Source organism: Argentina silus, assembly GCF_951799395.1.
Source record: "Argentina silus genome assembly, chromosome: 15".
In the NCBI taxonomy this organism is placed as follows: Eukaryota; Metazoa; Chordata; class Actinopteri; order Argentiniformes; family Argentinidae; genus Argentina; species Argentina silus.
This window is the reverse complement of record NC_139669.1, coordinates 17,657,678-17,675,340: the sequence shown is the minus strand read 5'-3', so window position 1 is coordinate 17,675,340 and position 17,663 is coordinate 17,657,678. Positions and strand designations below refer to the sequence as shown.

The following is a 17,663-nucleotide window of genomic DNA, read 5'->3' as shown; positions in this document are numbered from 1 at the left end:
ATGAGCAACGACAGGCCTGGCTGTTATCTTTCCACGTCAGTATACTGAACCTGCAAAGCCAGTTTGACTCACTATATGTCTCGTGTATGCTTATTGATATGTTATGTTTTAGGCTGGTCTCCATTAGATCAGGTAGGAGTTTGTGGATGCATTTTGTGTAGTTCAATGCATTGAACTCATAGGGCCGCTGTCGGCCAGTGTGTTGCAGTTGTTGAGTAGATCTGTACAGCAGAACCTCCCCCATCATCATTCTCGATATATTAGAGAAAGAACGAGGCCAAGCAGTGTGCACAGTCCGGGTTACAGAGAAAACGAAGCACAGAGACACCGAGCTTCGATTACTTTGTTCCATTTGTGGATATATTTTTTAATTTATTTTGATGTTTGCCACTAAATACTAACGAATTATTACAGACTACTTTACGGATTATAACGCGTTTGTTGTTTCATATCGCAGAGAAAATGTCGGACAGAACAATGACACGGCAAGTACTGTTGTTTATCTCGGTCCTCTCTCTCAGTTCAGTGTACGGACAGGTCAGTTACTCCATTCCCGAGGAAATGGCGAAAGGCTCTTTAGTCGGTAACATAGCGCAGGATTTGGGTTTAGATCTAAAAAGACTGAAATCAGGTAAAGCTCGTATCTATACTGGAGACAGCGCAGAATACATCGAGCTGAATAAAGAAAGGGGAGTCCTCCTGATCAAAGAGAGAATAGACCGAGAAGCGCTCTGCGGACAGACGACGCCTTGCGCTCTACATGTTCAAATTATCCTAGAAAACCCGATGGAATTTTATAGCATCACAGTTGAGATTACAGACATAAATGATAATGCTCCGGCGTATAAGAACAGTGAAATGAAATTTGAAATGAACGAGCTCTCTGTCATCGGAGCCAGGTTCGTCCTAGAGAAAGCAATTGATAACGACGTGGGAATAAACGGCCTTCAAAGCTATTTCCTTAGACCCACCGATAATTTCATTTTAAAACCGCATAGTAAAATTGGTGGTAATAAAAATGTAGAAATGGTTTTGCAGAAACCACTTGACCGAGAAAAACAGGAGCATGTATCTTTGATATTGACAGCGGTAGATGGAGGTGAGCCGCAGCTCTCTGGGACAATGCAGATTCTCATCACTGTACTAGACGCCAATGATAATGCCCCTGTCTGCTCTCAGGCAGAGTATAAGGCCAGTGTAACAGAGAACGCACAAAAGGGCACTGTTTTAACCACAGTAAGCGCATCTGACGCTGATCAAGGTTCGAATGGAAAAATAACATATTCTATCTCAAACACTGCGGAAGGTGCAGCTGAACTATTTGAGATAGGAGAAAATGATGGGGTTGTTAAATTGATAGGTAATATGGATTATGAAAAATTTAAAAATTATGAGATAGACGTTCAAGCTACAGACCAGGGAGGACACTCCGACGCGTGTAAAGTGATTATTGAAGTACTTGATACAAACGATAACCCACCATCAATTAGTATCATGTCGAAGACAAATAGCATATCTGAGAATGTGAAACCTGGGACAGTTGTCACAATGATGAACATTCAAGATCCAGATTCTAGTGAAAATGGCAAAGTCCAATGCTTCTTAAACGAAAACATTCCGTTTGCGATAAAATCGACATCGAACAGTTTCTTTACTGTAGTAACAGACAGTGATTTAGACCGAGAGAGAGATTCTGAGTATAACATCAGTGTGACGTGTTCTGATGAGGGAGTGCCCTCGCTCTCCAGCAGCGTCACTCTCACCTTACAGATATCAGATGTGAATGACAACGCGCCTGTCTTTGAGAGGAGCTCATATGAGGCCTACATTATAGAAAACAACACACCGGGCCTCTCTATATTCACAGTGAAAGCCAGAGACGCTGACTGGAACCAGAATGCCCGTGTTTCTTACATACTGGAGGACTCCTCGGTTAACGGAGTGCCCGTCTCCTCATATGTGTCCGTTAGTGCTGATAGTGGAGTCATCCATGCAGTGCGCTCTTTTGACTACGAGCAGATCAAGGATTTCCACTTCCGCGTAAAAGCGCAGGACGGAGGCTCCCCTCCACTCAGTAGCAATGTGACTGTGAAAATAATGATCCAGGACCAGAACGATAACGCACCTCAGGTTCTGTACCCGGTCCAGACTGGCGGCTCTCTGGTGGCTGAAATGGTGCCTCGTTCAGCAGATGTGGGCTATCTTGTCACTAAAGTGGTGGCTGTTGATGTGGACTCTGGACAGAATGCCTGGCTCTCGTATAAACTGCAGAAAGCGACAGACAGGGCGTTGTTTGAAGTGGGCTTACAGAATGGGGAAATAAGAACTATACGCCAAGTCACTGATAAAGATGCTGTGAAACAAAGGCTCACTGTTGTAGTGGAGGACAACGGGCAGCCCTCTCGTTCAGCTACAGTCAATGTTAACGTGGCGGTGGCGGACAGCTTCCCTGAAGTGCTCTCGGAGTTCACTGACTTTACACACGACAAGGAGTACAATGACAACCTGACTTTTTACTTAGTCTTGGCTTTGGCTGTAGTTTCATTCCTGTTCATCACGTGTTTAGTGGTTATTATATCAGTGAAAATATACAGATGGAGACAGTCTCGCATCCTCTATCATTCCAATCTCCCGGTTATTCCGTATTATCCACCGCGTTACGCAGACACTTTGGGGACAGGAACTCTACAGCACGTGTACAATTATGAGGTGTGCAGGACGACTGACTCCAGAAAGAGTGACTGTAAGTTCGCCAGACCCGGTAGTCAGAGCGTACTGATAGTGGACCCCAGTACAGGGACGATGCAGCGGATGCAGAGTGAAAAGAACATCCTGGATGAACCAGACTCTCCACTAGAGGTTGGTGTGAATACAAATAAAATGCACCGTCCAAATGAAATCGCTCATGTATCAGATCTTTTGCCATTCAGCACCATGTGTTGTGGACAGCGGCCCTGTGTATAGTGTGCAACAGAGAGTTAACATACTTAAAAATGATCGTTCCAATTTCGTGGTGAAATTACAATTACATCAGTGAGTTAGTATTCTTTTCAACTTCGACAAGAACTCTTAAGCCCTTATTTTACACTAATACCAACATCAATACATTGAATATGGTGGCTTCGTATAGCTAAGACTAGCCTACCAGTGGTATTGTGGTGAATAGTTCATCAACAGCATATTTTAGGCTTTAGTGTTATTGTATTTTAATGTGTTATATTTCACATTCACTTATGGTGATCATCCCCTCTGAATATTTGTCTTCCTTTATGTTGAGTATAGCCTTGAGCCGATGTGATGTGGCTTTTTTTAAAAGAAAAGCCTAATGGGCCATCTTTATAGTGGCCCCTGGTCTGAGCATTGATTACTTTATCTTATGATGACTGATGGATAGATGATTCACTTACTTACAACAAATACATTTGTTTAAGTCGCTTTAGATAAAGGCGTCTGCTAAATGCCTTAAAAGTAAAATCTTTATACCTGTGAGAACTATGACAGTGCATTGAACAATATTAGACTGAAGGGATTCAACATTTATTGCTCACATGTTCAATGTTCTTTACTCTTGAGGGAATTCTGAACCGATAAACAACTGTGTTTACTTCAAATGCCTCTGTTTTTGCTTTTCCAATTGGCAGGTTTCATATTTCAGTGTACATGACTGTATTGTAACCTTGAGTTGTTCATTTGAAAGTATGTTGTGTAGTTCATTGCATTGAACTCAGAGGGCCGCTGTCGGTCAGTGTGTTGCAGTTTCAGAGGAGATTTGCAGCAGTACCTCCCTCATAATTTCGATATATTAGACAGAGAGAGAGCCACACGCCAAACTGCAGAGTTCAGGTTAGCGAGCACTAGCAACGAGACACAGACCTGCAATTCCTTTGTTCCAGAGTTGTGGATCATGGACGTTGTTTTCCTTTGAAATTTGGCTCTGAAAACTGACGGAATATTACAGTCTGATTTACGGATTACAACGTGTTTGTTGTTTCATATCGCAGAGAAAATGTCGGACAGAACAATGACACGGCAAGTACTGTTGTTTATCTCGGTCCTCTCTCTCAGTTCAGTGTTCGGGCAGGTCAGTTACTCTATTCCCGAGGAAATGGCGAAAGGCTCTTTAGTCGGGAACATAGCGCAGGATTTGGGTTTAGATATAAAACGACTGAAATCAGGTAAAGCTCGTATCTATACTGGAGACAGCGCAGAATACATCGAGCTGAATAAAGAAAGGGGAGTCCTCCTGATCAAAGAGAGAATAGACCGAGAAGCGCTCTGCGGACAGACGACGCCTTGTGCTTTACATTTCCAAGTAATTCTGGAAATGCCGATGGAATTTTACACCATTACAATTGAGATAACCGATGTCAATGATAATCCTCCGATTTTTGAAAGGGGTGAAATGAAATTTGAAATAAGCGAACTGTCTCAAATCGGAGCAAGGTTTGTCTTGGAGAGCGCAATTGATGATGACGTAGGGGTAAACGGCCTCCAAAGCTACTCATTGAAACCAACTGAAAATTTCGTTTTGAAAACTTTTAGTCGATCAGATGGCGTAAAAAATGTAGAAATGGTTTTGCAGAAATCTCTGGACCGAGAGAAACAAGAGCATGTGTCTTTGATATTAACAGCGGTAGATGGAGGTGAGCCGCAGCTCTCTGGGACAATGCATATTCTCATCACTGTACTCGACGCCAATGATAATGCCCCTGTCTGCTCTCAGGCAGAGTATACGGCCAGTGTAACAGAGAACGCACAAAAGGGCACTGTTTTAACCACAGTAAGCGCGTCTGACGCAGATCAAGGTTCGAATGGGAAAGTGACCTATTCTATTCCAAAATCTGTAGCATCGCATCTTTTTCAGGTCGACAAAGAGAATGGTGTGGTCAAATTAACTGGAATTATTGATTATGAAAAAAGAAAAAAATATGAGATAAACATTCAAGCTACAGACCATGGAGGACACTCCGATGCCTGTAAAGTGATTATTGAAGTACTTGATACAAACGATAACCCACCATCAATTAGTATCATGTCGAAGACAAATAGCATATCTGAGAACGTGAAACCTGGGACAGTTGTGACAATGATGAACATTCAAGATCCAGATTCTGGTGAAAATGGAAAAGTCCAATGCTTCTTAAACGAAAACATTCCTTTTGGGATGAAATCAACATCGAATAACTTCTTTACTGTAGTAACAGACAGTGATTTAGACCGAGAGAGAGACTCTGAGTATAACATCAGTGTGACGTGCTCTGATGAGGGAGTGCCCTCGCTCTCCAGCAGCGTCACTCTCACCTTACAGATATCAGATGTGAATGACAACGCGCCTGTCTTTGAGAGGAGCTCATATGAGGCCTACATTATAGAAAACAACACACCGGGCCTCTCTATATTCACAGTGAAAGCCAGAGACGCTGACTGGAACCAGAATGCCCGTGTTTCTTACATACTGGAGGACTCCTCGATGAACGGAGTGCCCGTCTCCTCATATGTGTCCGTTAGTGCTGATAGTGGAGTCATCCATGCAGTGCGCTCTTTTGACTACGAGCAGATCAAGGATTTCCATTTCCGCGTAAAAGCGCAGGATGGAGGCTCCCCTCCACTCAGTAGCAATGTGACTGTGAAAATAATGATTCAGGACCAGAACGATAACGCACCTCAGGTTCTGTACCCGGTCCAGACTGGCGGCTCTCTGGTGGCTGAAATGGTGCCTCGTTCAGCAGATGTGGGCTATCTTGTCACTAAAGTGGTGGCTGTTGATGTGGACTCTGGACAGAATGCCTGGCTCTCGTATAAACTGCAGAAAGCGACAGACAGGGCGCTGTTTGAAGTGGGCTTACAGAATGGGGAAATAAGAACTATACGCCAAGTCACTGATAAAGATGCTGTGAAACAAAGGCTCACTGTTGTAGTGGAGGACAACGGGCAGCCCTCTCGTTCAGTTACAGTCAATGTTAACGTGGCGGTGGCGGACAGCTTCCCTGAAGTGCTCTCGGAGTTCACTGACTTCACACACGACAAGGACTACAATGACAACCTGACTTTTTACTTAGTCTTGGCGTTGGCTGTAGTTTCATTTCTGTTCATCACGTGTTTAGTAGTTATTATATCAGTGAAAATATACAGATGGAGACAGTCTCGCATCCTCTATCATTCCAATCTCCCGGTTATTCCATATTATCCACCACGTTACGCAGACACTTTGGGGACAGGAACTCTACAGCACGTGTACAATTACGAGGTGTGCAGGACGACTGACTCCAGAAAGAGTGACTGTAAGTTCGCCAGACCCGGTAGTCAGAGCGTACTGATAGTGGACCCCAGTACAGGGACGATGCAGCGGATGCAATGTGAAAAGAACATCCTGGATGAACCAGACTCTCCACTGGAGGTTGGTGTGAATGAAAATAAATTGCACTATTACTTGTGAGTGTTTGGACACTTTAGAACATCCGTCCAATTGAATTTGCCTACACTAAATCGCCTAGCCTACATTAAAATGACCGTTCCAATTTCCTGGTGGAATTACAATTACATCGGTGAGTTTGTATTCTTTTCAACTTTAACAAGAACTATTAAGCTCTTATTTTCCACTAATAGCAATATCAATACAATATTCAAATATGATGGCTTGGTCTACCTTAGACTAGCCTACAAGTGGTATTGTGTTCAATAGTTTATCAACATCATATTTTAGGCTTTTGTGTTATTGTGTTTTAATGTTTTGTTTATATTTCACATTCACTTATGCTGATCATCCCCTCTGAATATTTGTCATCCTTTATGTTGAGTATAGCCTTTTGCTAATGTGACGTGGCTTTTTCGAAAAGAAAAAACAATTGGGCCATCTATATACCTTTCAGAACTATGACAGTGCATTGAGCAATATTAGACTGAAGGGATTCGACATTCATTGCTGACATGTTGAATGTTCTTTACTCTTGAGGGAATTCTGAACCTATAAACAACTGTGTTTAATTCAAATGCCTCTGTTTTTGCTTTTCAAATTGGCAGGTTTTATATTTCAGTGTACATGACTGTATTGTAATCTTGAGTTGTTCATATGAAAGTATGTTGTGTAGTTCATTGCATTGAACTCAGAGGGCCGCTGTCGGTCAGTGTGTTGCAGTTTCAGAGGAGATTTGCAGCAGTACCTCCCTCATAATTTCGATATATTAGACAGAGAGAGAGCCACACGCCAGACTGCACAGTTCGGGTTAGCGAGCACTAGCAACAAAACACAGATCTGCAATTCCTTTGTTCCAGACTTGTGGATTATGGACGCTGTTTTCGTTTGAAATTTGGCTCTGAAAACTGACGGAATATTATAGTCTGACAAACGGATTACAACGTGTTTGTTGTTTCATATCGTAGAGAAAATGTCGGACAGAACAATGACACGGCAAGTACTGTTGTTTTTCTCGGTCCTCTCTCTCAGTTCAGTGCTCGGGCAGGTCAGTTACTCCATTCCCGAGGAAATGGCGAAGGGCTCTTTAGTCGGTAACATAGCGCAGGATCTGGGTTTAGATATAAAGAGACTGAAATCAGGTAAAGCTCGTATCTATACTGGAGACAGCGCAGAATACATCGAGCTGAATAAAGAAAGGGGAGTCCTCCTGATCAAAGAGAGAATAGACCGAGAAGCGCTCTGTGGACAGACGACGCCTTGCGCTCTACATTTCCAGTTGATTCTAGAGTATCCGATGGAATTTTACAGCATTACTGTTGAGGTCACAGACATGAATGATAACCCTCCTACCTTTGAAAAAAATGAAGTCAAATTCAAAATCAGCGAGTCTGCAGTCAATGGGGCAAAATTATTGTTAGAGAAGGCGATGGATCTTGATGTGGGTATCAATGGCCTCAAAAGTTATCTGCTTAAACCAACAGATAATTTTGCTCTTAAATTGCATAATCAAGCGGATGGACATACAAATGTAGAGATGGTTTTGCAGAAACCTCTAGACCGAGAGAAGCAGGAGCAGGTTTCTCTTGTGTTGACCGCAGTTGATGGAGGCGAGCCGCAGATGTCTGGAACAATGCAGATACTCATCACTGTATTAGACGCTAATGATAATGCGCCTGTCTTTACGCAGCCTACGTATAAAGCTACCGTTATAGAGAATGCTCCTAAAGGTACATTTGTAACCTCAGTCAGTGCATCAGATGCCGATCATGGTTCCAACGGTAAAATAACGTATTCTATCACAAACAATGCCAGGGGAATGTTTGATGTAAATGAGGACAATGGTGAGGTTAAATTAATAGGAAATATTGATTATGAAAAATCACGAAATTTTCAGATAAATTTACGCGCAAGTGATGATGGGGGACTCGCAGATTCATGTAAAGTTATAGTTGATGTAGTTGACACCAATGATAACAAGCCTAATATTAATATCATGTCTAAATCTAATGTGATATCCGAAGATGCCAAACCTAATACAGTCGTAACTATGATTAACATTCAAGACCCAGACTCCGGTGAAAATGGTAAAGTCCAATGCTCTATCAACGAAAACATCCCTTTTGTAATGAAAACCACATCAAATAATTTCTTTACATTAGTCACAGATAATGATTTGGACCGAGAGAGAGACTCTGAGTATAACATCAGTGTGACGTGCTCTGATGAGGGAGTGCCCTCGCTCTCCAGCAGCGTCACTCTCACCTTACAGATATCAGATGTGAATGACAACGCGCCTGTCTTTGAGAGGAGCTCATATGAGGCCTACATTATAGAAAACAACACACCGGGCCTCTCTATATTCACAGTCAAAGCCAGAGACGCTGATTGGAACCAGAATGCCCGTGTTTCTTACATACTGGAAGACTCCTCGGTTAACGGGGTGCCCGTCTCCTCATATGTGTCCGTTAGTGCTGATAGTGGAGTCTTCCATGCAGTGCGCTCTTTTGACTACGAGCAGATCAAGGATTTCCACTTCCGCGTAAAAGCGCAGGATGGAGGTTCCCCTCCACTCAGTAGCAATGTGACTGTGAAAATAATGATCCAGGACCAGAACGATAACGCACCTCAGGTTCTGTACCCAGTCCAGACTGGCGGCTCTCTGGTGGCTGAAATGGTGCCTCGTTCAGCAGATGTGGGCTATCTTGTCACTAAAGTGGTGGCTGTTGATGTGGACTCTGGACAGAATGCCTGGCTCTCGTATAAACTGCAGAAAGCGACAGACAGGGCGCTGTTTGAAGTGGGCTTACAGAATGGGGAAATAAGAACTATACGCCAAGTCACTGATAAAGATGCTGTGAAACAAAGGCTCACTGTTGTAGTGGAGGACAACGGGCAGCCCTCTCGTTCAGCTACAGTCAATGTTAACGTGGTGGTGGCGGACAGCTTCCCTGAAGTGCTCTCGGAGTTCACTGACTTTACGCACGACAAGGAGTACAATGACAACCTGACTTTTTACTTAGTCTTGGCTTTGGCTGTAGTTTCATTTCTGTTCATCACGTGTTTAGTGGTTATTATATCAGTGAAAATATACAGATGGAGACAGTCTCGCATCCTCTATCATTCCAATCTCCCGGTTATTCCGTATTATCCACCGCGTTACGCAGACACTTTGGGGACAGGAACTCTACAGCACGTGTACAATTACGAGGTGTGCAGGACGACTGACTCCAGAAAGAGTGACTGTAAGTTCGCCAGACCCGGTAGTCAGAGCGTACTGATAGTGGACCCCAGTACAGGGACGATGCAACGGATGCAGTGTGAAAAGAACATCCTGGATGAACCAGACTCTCCACTCGAGGTTGGTGTGAATACAAATAAAATGCACCGTCCAAATGAAATCGCTCATGTATCAGATCTTTTGCCATTCAGCACCATGTGTTGTGGACAGCGGCCCTGTGTATAGCGTGCAACAGAGAGTTAACATACTTAAAAATGATCGTTCCAATTTCGTGGTGAAATTACAATTACATCAGTGAGTTAGTATTCTTTTCAACTTCGACAAGAACTCTTAAGCCCTTATTTTACACTAATACCAACATCAATACATTGAATATGGTGGCTTCGTATAACTAAGACTAGCCTACCAGTGGTATTGTGGTGAATAGTTCATCAACAGCATATTTTAGGCTTTAGTGTTATTGTATTTTAATGTGTTATATTTCACATTCACTTATGGTGATCATCCCCTCTGAATATTTGTCTTCCTTTATGTTGAGTATAGCCTTGAGCCGATGTGATGTGGCTTTTTTTAAAAGAAAAGCCTAATGGGCCATCTTTATAGTGGCCCCTGGTCTGAGCATTGATTACTTTATCTTATGATGACTGATGGATAGATGATTCACTTACTTACAACAAATACATTTGTTTAAGTCGCTTTAGATAAAGGCGTCTGCTAAATGCCTTAAAAGTAAAATCTGTATACCTGTGAGAACTATGACAGTGCATTGAACAATATTAGACTGAAGGGATTCAACATTTATTGCTCACATGTTCAATGTTCTTTACTCCTGAGGGAATTCTGAACCTCTAAACAACTGTGTTTACTTCAAATGCCTCTGTTTTTGCTTTTCCAATTGGCAGGTTTCATATTTCAGTGTACATGACTGTATTGTAATCTTGAGTTGTTCCTATGAAAGTATGTTGCGTAGTTCATTGCATTGAACTCAGAGGGCCGCTGTCGGTCAGTGTGTTGCAGTTTCAGAGGAGATTTGCAGCAGTACCTCCCTCATCATTTCGATATATTAGACAGAGAGAGCCACACGCCAGACTGCACAGTTCGGGTTAGCGAGCACTAGCAACAAAACACAGATCTGCAATTCCTTTGTTCCAGAGTTGTGGATTATGGACGCTGTTTTCGTTTGAAATTTGGCTGTGAAAACTGACGGAACATTACAGTCTGACATACGGATTACAACGTGTTTGTTGTTTCATATCGTAGAGAAAATGTCGGACAGAACAATGACACGGCAAGTACTGTTGTTTATCTCGGTCCTCTCTCTCAGTTCAGTGTTCGGGCAGGTCAGTTACTCCATTCCCGAGGAAATGGCGAAAGGCTCTTTAGTCGGTAACATAGCGCAGGATTTGGGTTTAGATCTAAAAAGACTGAAATCAGGTAAAGCTCGTATCTATACTGGAGACAGCGCAGAATACATCGAGCTGAATAAAGAAAGGGGAGTCCTCCTGATCAAAGAGCGAATAGACCGAGAAGCGCTCTGTGAACAGACGACGCCTTGTGCTTTACATTTCCAATTGATTCTAGAGAACCCAATGGAATTTTACACCATTACAGTAGAGATCACAGACATAAATGATAACCCTCCAACCTTTGAAAAAAACGAAGTGAAATTCAAAATCAGCGAGTCTGCAGTTACTGGGGCAAAATTCTTGTTAGAGCGGGCGATGGATCTTGATGTGGGTATCAATGGCCTCCTAAGTTATGTGCTTAAACCAACCGATAATTTTGCTCTTAAATTGCATAATCAAGCGGATGGACATACTAATGTAGAGATGGTTTTAGAGAAACCTCTCGACCGAGAGAAGCAGGATCAGGTTTCTCTGGTGTTGACCGCTATTGATGGAGGCGAGCCGCAGATGTCTGGAACAATGCAGATACTCATCACTGTACTAGACGTTAATGATAATGCGCCTGTTTTTATTCAGCCTACGTACAAAGCTACCGTTATTGAAAATGCTCCTAAAGGTACATTTGTAACGTCAGTCAGTGCATCAGATGCAGATCATGGTTCCAACGGTAAAATAACGTATTCGATTACAAATAATGCCAGGGGAATGTTTGATGTAAATGAGGACAATGGTGAGGTTATATTAATAGGAAATATTGATTATGAAAAAACACGACATTTTCAGATAAATTTACGCGCAAGTGATGATGGGGGACTCACAGATTCATGTAAAGTCATAATTGATGTAGTTGACACCAATGATAACAAGCCTACTATTAATATCATGTCTAAATCTAATGTGATATCCGAAGATGCCAAACCTAATACAGTCGTAACTATGATTAACATTCAAGACCCAGACTCCGGTGAAAACGGCAAAGTCCAATGCTCTATCAACGAAAACATCCCTTTTGTAATGAAAACCACATCAAATAATTTCTTTACATTAGTCACGGATAGTGATTTGGACCGAGAGAGAGACTCTGAGTTTAACATCAGTGTGACGTGCTCTGATGAGGGAGTGCCCTCGCTCTCCAGCAGCGTCACTCTCACCTTACAGATATCAGATGTGAATGACAACGCGCCTGTCTTTGAGAGGAGCTCATACGAGGCCTACATTATAGAAAACAACACACCGGGCCTCTCTATATTCACAGTGAAAGCCAGAGACACTGACTGGAACCAGAATGCCCGTGTTTCTTACATACTGGAGGACTCCTCGGTTAACGGAGTGCCCGTCTCCTCATATGTGTCCGTTAGTGCTGATAGTGGAGTCATCCATGCAGTGCGCTCTTTTGACTACGAGCAGATCAAGGATTTCCGATTCCGCGTAAAAGCGCAGGATGGAGGCTCCCCCCCACTCAGTAGCAATGTGACTGTGAAAATAATGATCCAGGACCAGAACGATAACGCACCTCAGGTTCTGTACCCAGTCCAGACTGGCGGCTCTCTGGTGGCTGAAATGGTGCCTCGTTCAGCAGATGTGGGCTATCTTGTCACTAAAGTGGTGGCTGTTGATGTGGACTCTGGACAGAATGCCTGGCTCTCGTATAAACTGCAGAAAGCGACAGACAGGGCGCTGTTTGAAGTGGGTTTACAGAATGGGGAAATAAGAACTATACGCCAAGTCACTGATAAAGATGCTGTGAAACAAAGGCTCACTGTTGTAGTGGAGGACAACGGGCAGCCCTCTCGTTCAGCTACAGTCAATGTTAACGTGGCGGTGGCGGACAGCTTCCCTGAAGTTCTCTCGGAATTCACTGACTTTACGCACGACAAGGATTACAATGAAAACCTGACTTTTTACTTAGTCTTGGCTTTGGCTGTAGTTTCATTTCTGTTCATCACGTGTTTAGTGGTTATTATATCAGTGAAAATATATAGATGGAGACAGTGTCGCATCCTCTATCATTCCAATCTCCCGGTTATTCCGTATTATCCACCGCGTTACGCAGACACTTTGGGGACAGGAACTCTACAGCACGTGTACAATTACGAGGTGTGCAGGACGACTGACTCCAGAAAGAGTGACTGTAAGTTCGCCAGACCCGGTAGTCAGAGCGTACTGATAGTGGACCCCAGTACAGGGACGATGCAGCGGATGCAGAGTGAAAAGAACATCCTGGATGAGCCGGACTCTCCTCTCGAGGTTGGTCGGAATTAAATTGTAACTGAGGGTTTACCTCTGGGTGGTTGGAAACGTTATCCATGAAAACCTTAGAATATTCAGCTAAAGGAATAAAACTAGTTGTAGTTTGTGTAACCCTTTCAGCACCAGTGACGTTGACAGCGACGCTTTTCATCATGCTCCTGTCCACTTTTCATAATAATTCTGCATTATATTAATACGTTAATGCATTGTGAAGCGACATAACAGTCCAGCTGTGAGCACATTCATGTTCATCAGTGAGTTAGTATAGTCTGCTTTTTCAACAAGAACAATACAACTGTTTTTGCGCATCTAGCAATATCAATACATTGGATATGGTTCTTTGGTGACATACATTCAACTGAAGTTGTTTTGTGGGTGTTATAACGGTGATGTTTAGTTACTTTTACAAGGCTACTAATGCCCTCTGAATTTGTATATCTCTGTATAATGAAGAACGTATTTGTTTGACTTCCAAAAACGCAATTGGCCTTTGCCATCAGTGTCGGAGTGACATTGTGTTGGTTAATATAAGACTGGTAAAATTCGACATGAGAAGCAAACATGATCTATTATTTCTTGCAACAATAATGAACCTGATATTAGCATTATTGACTTCAAATACAACAGTGTTGATATTCAAACTGTGTCATTAATTATTTGAATGCACATTACTTTATTGGAATTATTTGAGTGTTTTACATTAAGGCATTTTCTGTAGTTCATTACATTGTACTCATAGGGCCGCTGTTGGCCAGTGTGTTGTAGTTTTAAGAACAGATTTGCAGCAGAACCTCCCCCGTCATCTCGACATAATAGAGAGAGAAAGAGCCGCTCGCAGAGCGCGCAGTCCGGGTTACTGAGAACACTCAACACGGAGACGCCGTGTTGGGATTATTTTTGTTCGGGTTGTGGATTGTAGATACATTTTTCTTTGATGTTTTGTTCTGTCTACAAATTCACGGAATATTACAGACAGATTTACGTTCTATAACGTGTGTGTTGTTTGACATCGCAGAGAAAATGTCGGACAGAACAATGACACGGCAAGTACTGTTGTTTTTCTCGGTCCTCTCTCTCAGTTCAGTGTTCGGGCAGGTCAGTTACTCTATTCCCGAGGAAATGGCGAAAGGCTCTTTAGTCGGTAACATAGCGCAGGATTTAGGTTTAGATCTAAAAAGACTGAAATCAGGTAAAGCTCGTATCTATACTGGAGACAGCGCAGAATACATCGAGCTGAATAAAGAAAGGGGAGTCCTCCTGATCAAAGAGCGAATAGACCGAGAAGCGCTCTGCGGACAGACGACGCCTTGTGCTTTACATTTCCAAATCATTCTGGAAAATCCGATGGAATTTTACAGTATTACAGTTGAAATAATGGATGTAAATGATAATGCCCCAGTATTCAAAAAGAGCGAAATGAAATTCAGAATCAGCGAGTCGGCCGTTACAGGAGCAAAATTCGTGTTAGAGAGGGCGATGGATCTGGATGTTGGTGTCAATGGCCTTCAAAGCTATTCACTGAAATCAACCGATAATTTCATTCTTAAATTACAGAATCTTCGTGATGGTGGAAAAACAGTGGAGATGGTTTTACAGAAACCTTTAGATCGAGAAAAACAAGAGCACTTGTCTTTACTATTAACAGCGGTAGATGGAGGCGAGCCGCAGCTGTCTGGAACTGTGCAGATTCATATTACTGTTCTAGACGCGAACGACAATGCGCCTGTTTTTACGCAGGGTATGTACAAAGCCATCATAAGAGAGAACTCACCTAAAGGTACAGTTGTAATCTCTGTCAGTGCATCTGATTCTGATCAAGGTTCTAATGGTAAAGTAACATATTCCATATCGAATTCACTCGACGATGTCCCTGAATTGTTTGAAATAAATGAAGACAATGGGGAAGTGAAATTGATCGGAAATATTGATTTTGAAAAATCACGAGAATATCAAATACATGTACAGGCTAGTGATGATGGAGGACTGACCGATTCATGTAAAATAAATGTAGACGTTGTGGATACAAATGACAATATACCAACTATTAATGTGATGTCTAAGTCTAGTGTGATATCCGAGGACATTAAACCTGCAACGGTAGTGACTATGATAAATATTCAAGATCCAGACTCTGGTGAAAATGGCAAGGTGCAGTGCTCAATTAACGATAATATCCCATTTACAATTAAATCTACGTCGAATAACTTCTTTAGTTTATTAACAGATAGTGATTTGGACCGAGAGAGAGATTCTGAGTATAACATCAGTGTGACGTGTTCTGATGAGGGAGTGCCCTCGCTCTCCAGCAGCGTCACTCTCACCTTACAGATATCAGATGTGAATGACAACGCGCCTGTCTTTGAGAGGAGCTCATATGAGGCCTACATTATAGAAAACAACACACCGGGCCTCTCTATATTCACAGTGAAAGCCAGAGACGCTGACTGGAACCAGAATGCCCGTGTTTCTTACATACTGGAGGACTCCTCGCTTAACGGAGTGCCCGTCTCCTCATATGTGTCCGTTAGTGCTGATAGCGGAGTCATCCATGCAGTGCGCTCTTTTGACTACGAGCAGATCAAGGATTTCCACTTCCGCGTAAAAGCGCAGGATGGAGGCTCCCCTCCCCTCAGTAGCAATGTGACTGTGAAAATAATGATCCAGGACCAGAACGATAACGCACCTCAGGTTCTGTACCCAGTCCAGACTGGCGGCTCTCTGGTGGCTGAAATGGTGCCTCGTTCAGCAGATGTGGGCTATCTTGTCACTAAAGTGGTGGCTGTTGATGTGGACTCTGGACAGAATGCCTGGCTCTCGTATAAACTGCAGAAAGCGACAGACAGGGCGCTGTTTGAAGTGGGCTTACAGAATGGGGAAATAAGAACTATACGTCAAGTCACTGATAAAGATGCTGTGAAACAAAGGCTCACTGTTGTAGTGGAGGACAACGGGCAGCCCTCTCGTTCAGCTACAGTCAATGTTAACGTGGCGGTGGCGGACAGCTTCCCTGAAGTGCTCTCGGAGTTCACTGACTTTACGCACGACAAGGAGTACAATGACAGCCTGACTTTTTACTTAGTCTTGGCTTTGGCTGTAGTTTCATTTCTGTTTATTACGTGTTTAGTGGTTATTATATCAGTGAAAATACACAGATGGAGACAGTCTCGCATCCTCTATCATTCCAACCTCCCAGTTATTCCGTATTATCCACCGCGTTACGCAGACACTTTGGGGACAGGAACTCTACAGCACGTGTACAATTACGAGGTGTGCAGGACGACTGATTCCAGAAAGAGTGACTGTAAGTTCGCCAGACCCGGTAGTCAGAGCGTACTGATAGTGGACCCCAGTACAGGGACGATGCAGCGGATGCAGTGTGAAAAGAACATCCTGGATGAACCGGACTCTCCTCTCGAGGTTGGTCGGAATTTAATTGTAACTGAGTGCTTGGAAATCTTAGAATATTCGGCTAAAGGAAAACAACTCGTTGTAGTTTGTGTTGGCCTTTCAGCACCAATGACAGCGGACAGCGGCGCTTTTCATCATGCTCCTGTGCACTTTTTCATCATAATTCTGCATTATACAAATAAATTAATGCATTGTGAAGCGACATTAATGTCCAGCTATTAGTAGTTTAATGTTTATCAGTGAGTTAGTGCAGCCTACCTTTCAACTATTCATCTCTTTTTGCGCTAATGACAATATCAATATATTAGATCTTTGGTGACATGAATTCAACTTAACTTGTTTTGTGTGGGTAACTACTGTGATGTTTAGTTACATTTGCAATGCTGCTAATGAGTTGTTATCAATCTGTATAAAGATTAGCGTATGTGTTTTACTTCCTAAAACACAATTGGCCTGTGCCGTCAGTGTCATATTGACATTGTATTAATCAACATGAGACTGGTCAAATTGGATATGAGAAGCTCACGTGATCTATTGTTTCTTGCAACAATAATGAAGCTGATATGAGGATGGTTGACTTCAAATATAAGATTTTTGATATTCAAATGGTGTCATTAATTAGTTTAATGCACATTACTTTATTTGAATTATGAGTGTTTTACATTAAGCCATTTTGTGTAGTTCATTCCAATGAACTCATAGGGCCGCTGTTGGTCAGTGTGTTGCAGTTTTAGAGCCTATTTGCAGCAGTACCTCCCCCATCATCTCGATATTGTAGACAGAGAAAGAGACGCACGCAGAGCGCATAGTCCGGATTACAGAGAACACTGCACGGATACTTGGAGCTGCAAATCTTTTGTTCGGGTTGTGGATTGTAGACTCATTTTTCATTTGTGTTTTGTTCTGTCCGCAAACTGAAAGGATATTACAGACTGATTTACGGATT

General features: G+C 42.7%; 3 protein-coding genes across 3 annotated transcripts; all 3 read left to right on the top strand.

Moving 5' to 3' along the window:
• Positions 1 to 462: 462 nt before the first annotated feature.
• Positions 463 to 6,436, top strand: LOC310816062 (uncharacterized protein; the record flags this gene model as incomplete). Its single annotated transcript, XM_083686070.1, has 2 exons — positions 463 to 2,887; positions 4,002 to 6,436. 2 exons carry the CDS (start codon positions 463 to 465, stop codon positions 6,434 to 6,436), a joined length of 4,860 nt encoding a protein of 1,619 aa, XP_083542196.1.
• A 949-nt stretch (positions 6,437 to 7,385) lies between these two features.
• LOC310816061 (protocadherin beta-16-like) lies at positions 7,386 to 13,321 on the top strand (the record flags this gene model as incomplete). The annotated part of the gene is made up of 2 exons (XM_083686069.1): positions 7,386 to 9,705; positions 11,907 to 13,321. 2 exons carry the CDS (start codon positions 7,386 to 7,388, stop codon positions 13,319 to 13,321), a joined length of 3,735 nt encoding a protein of 1,244 aa, XP_083542195.1.
• A 1,008-nt stretch (positions 13,322 to 14,329) lies between these two features.
• On the top strand, positions 14,330 to 17,653 carry LOC310816060 (protocadherin beta-16-like; the record flags this gene model as incomplete). Its single annotated transcript, XM_083686068.1, has 2 exons — positions 14,330 to 16,744; positions 17,639 to 17,653. The coding sequence occupies 2 exons, from the start codon at positions 14,330 to 14,332 to the stop codon at positions 17,651 to 17,653; spliced, it is 2,430 nt and encodes an 809-aa protein (XP_083542194.1).
• Positions 17,654 to 17,663: the final 10 nt, after the last annotated feature.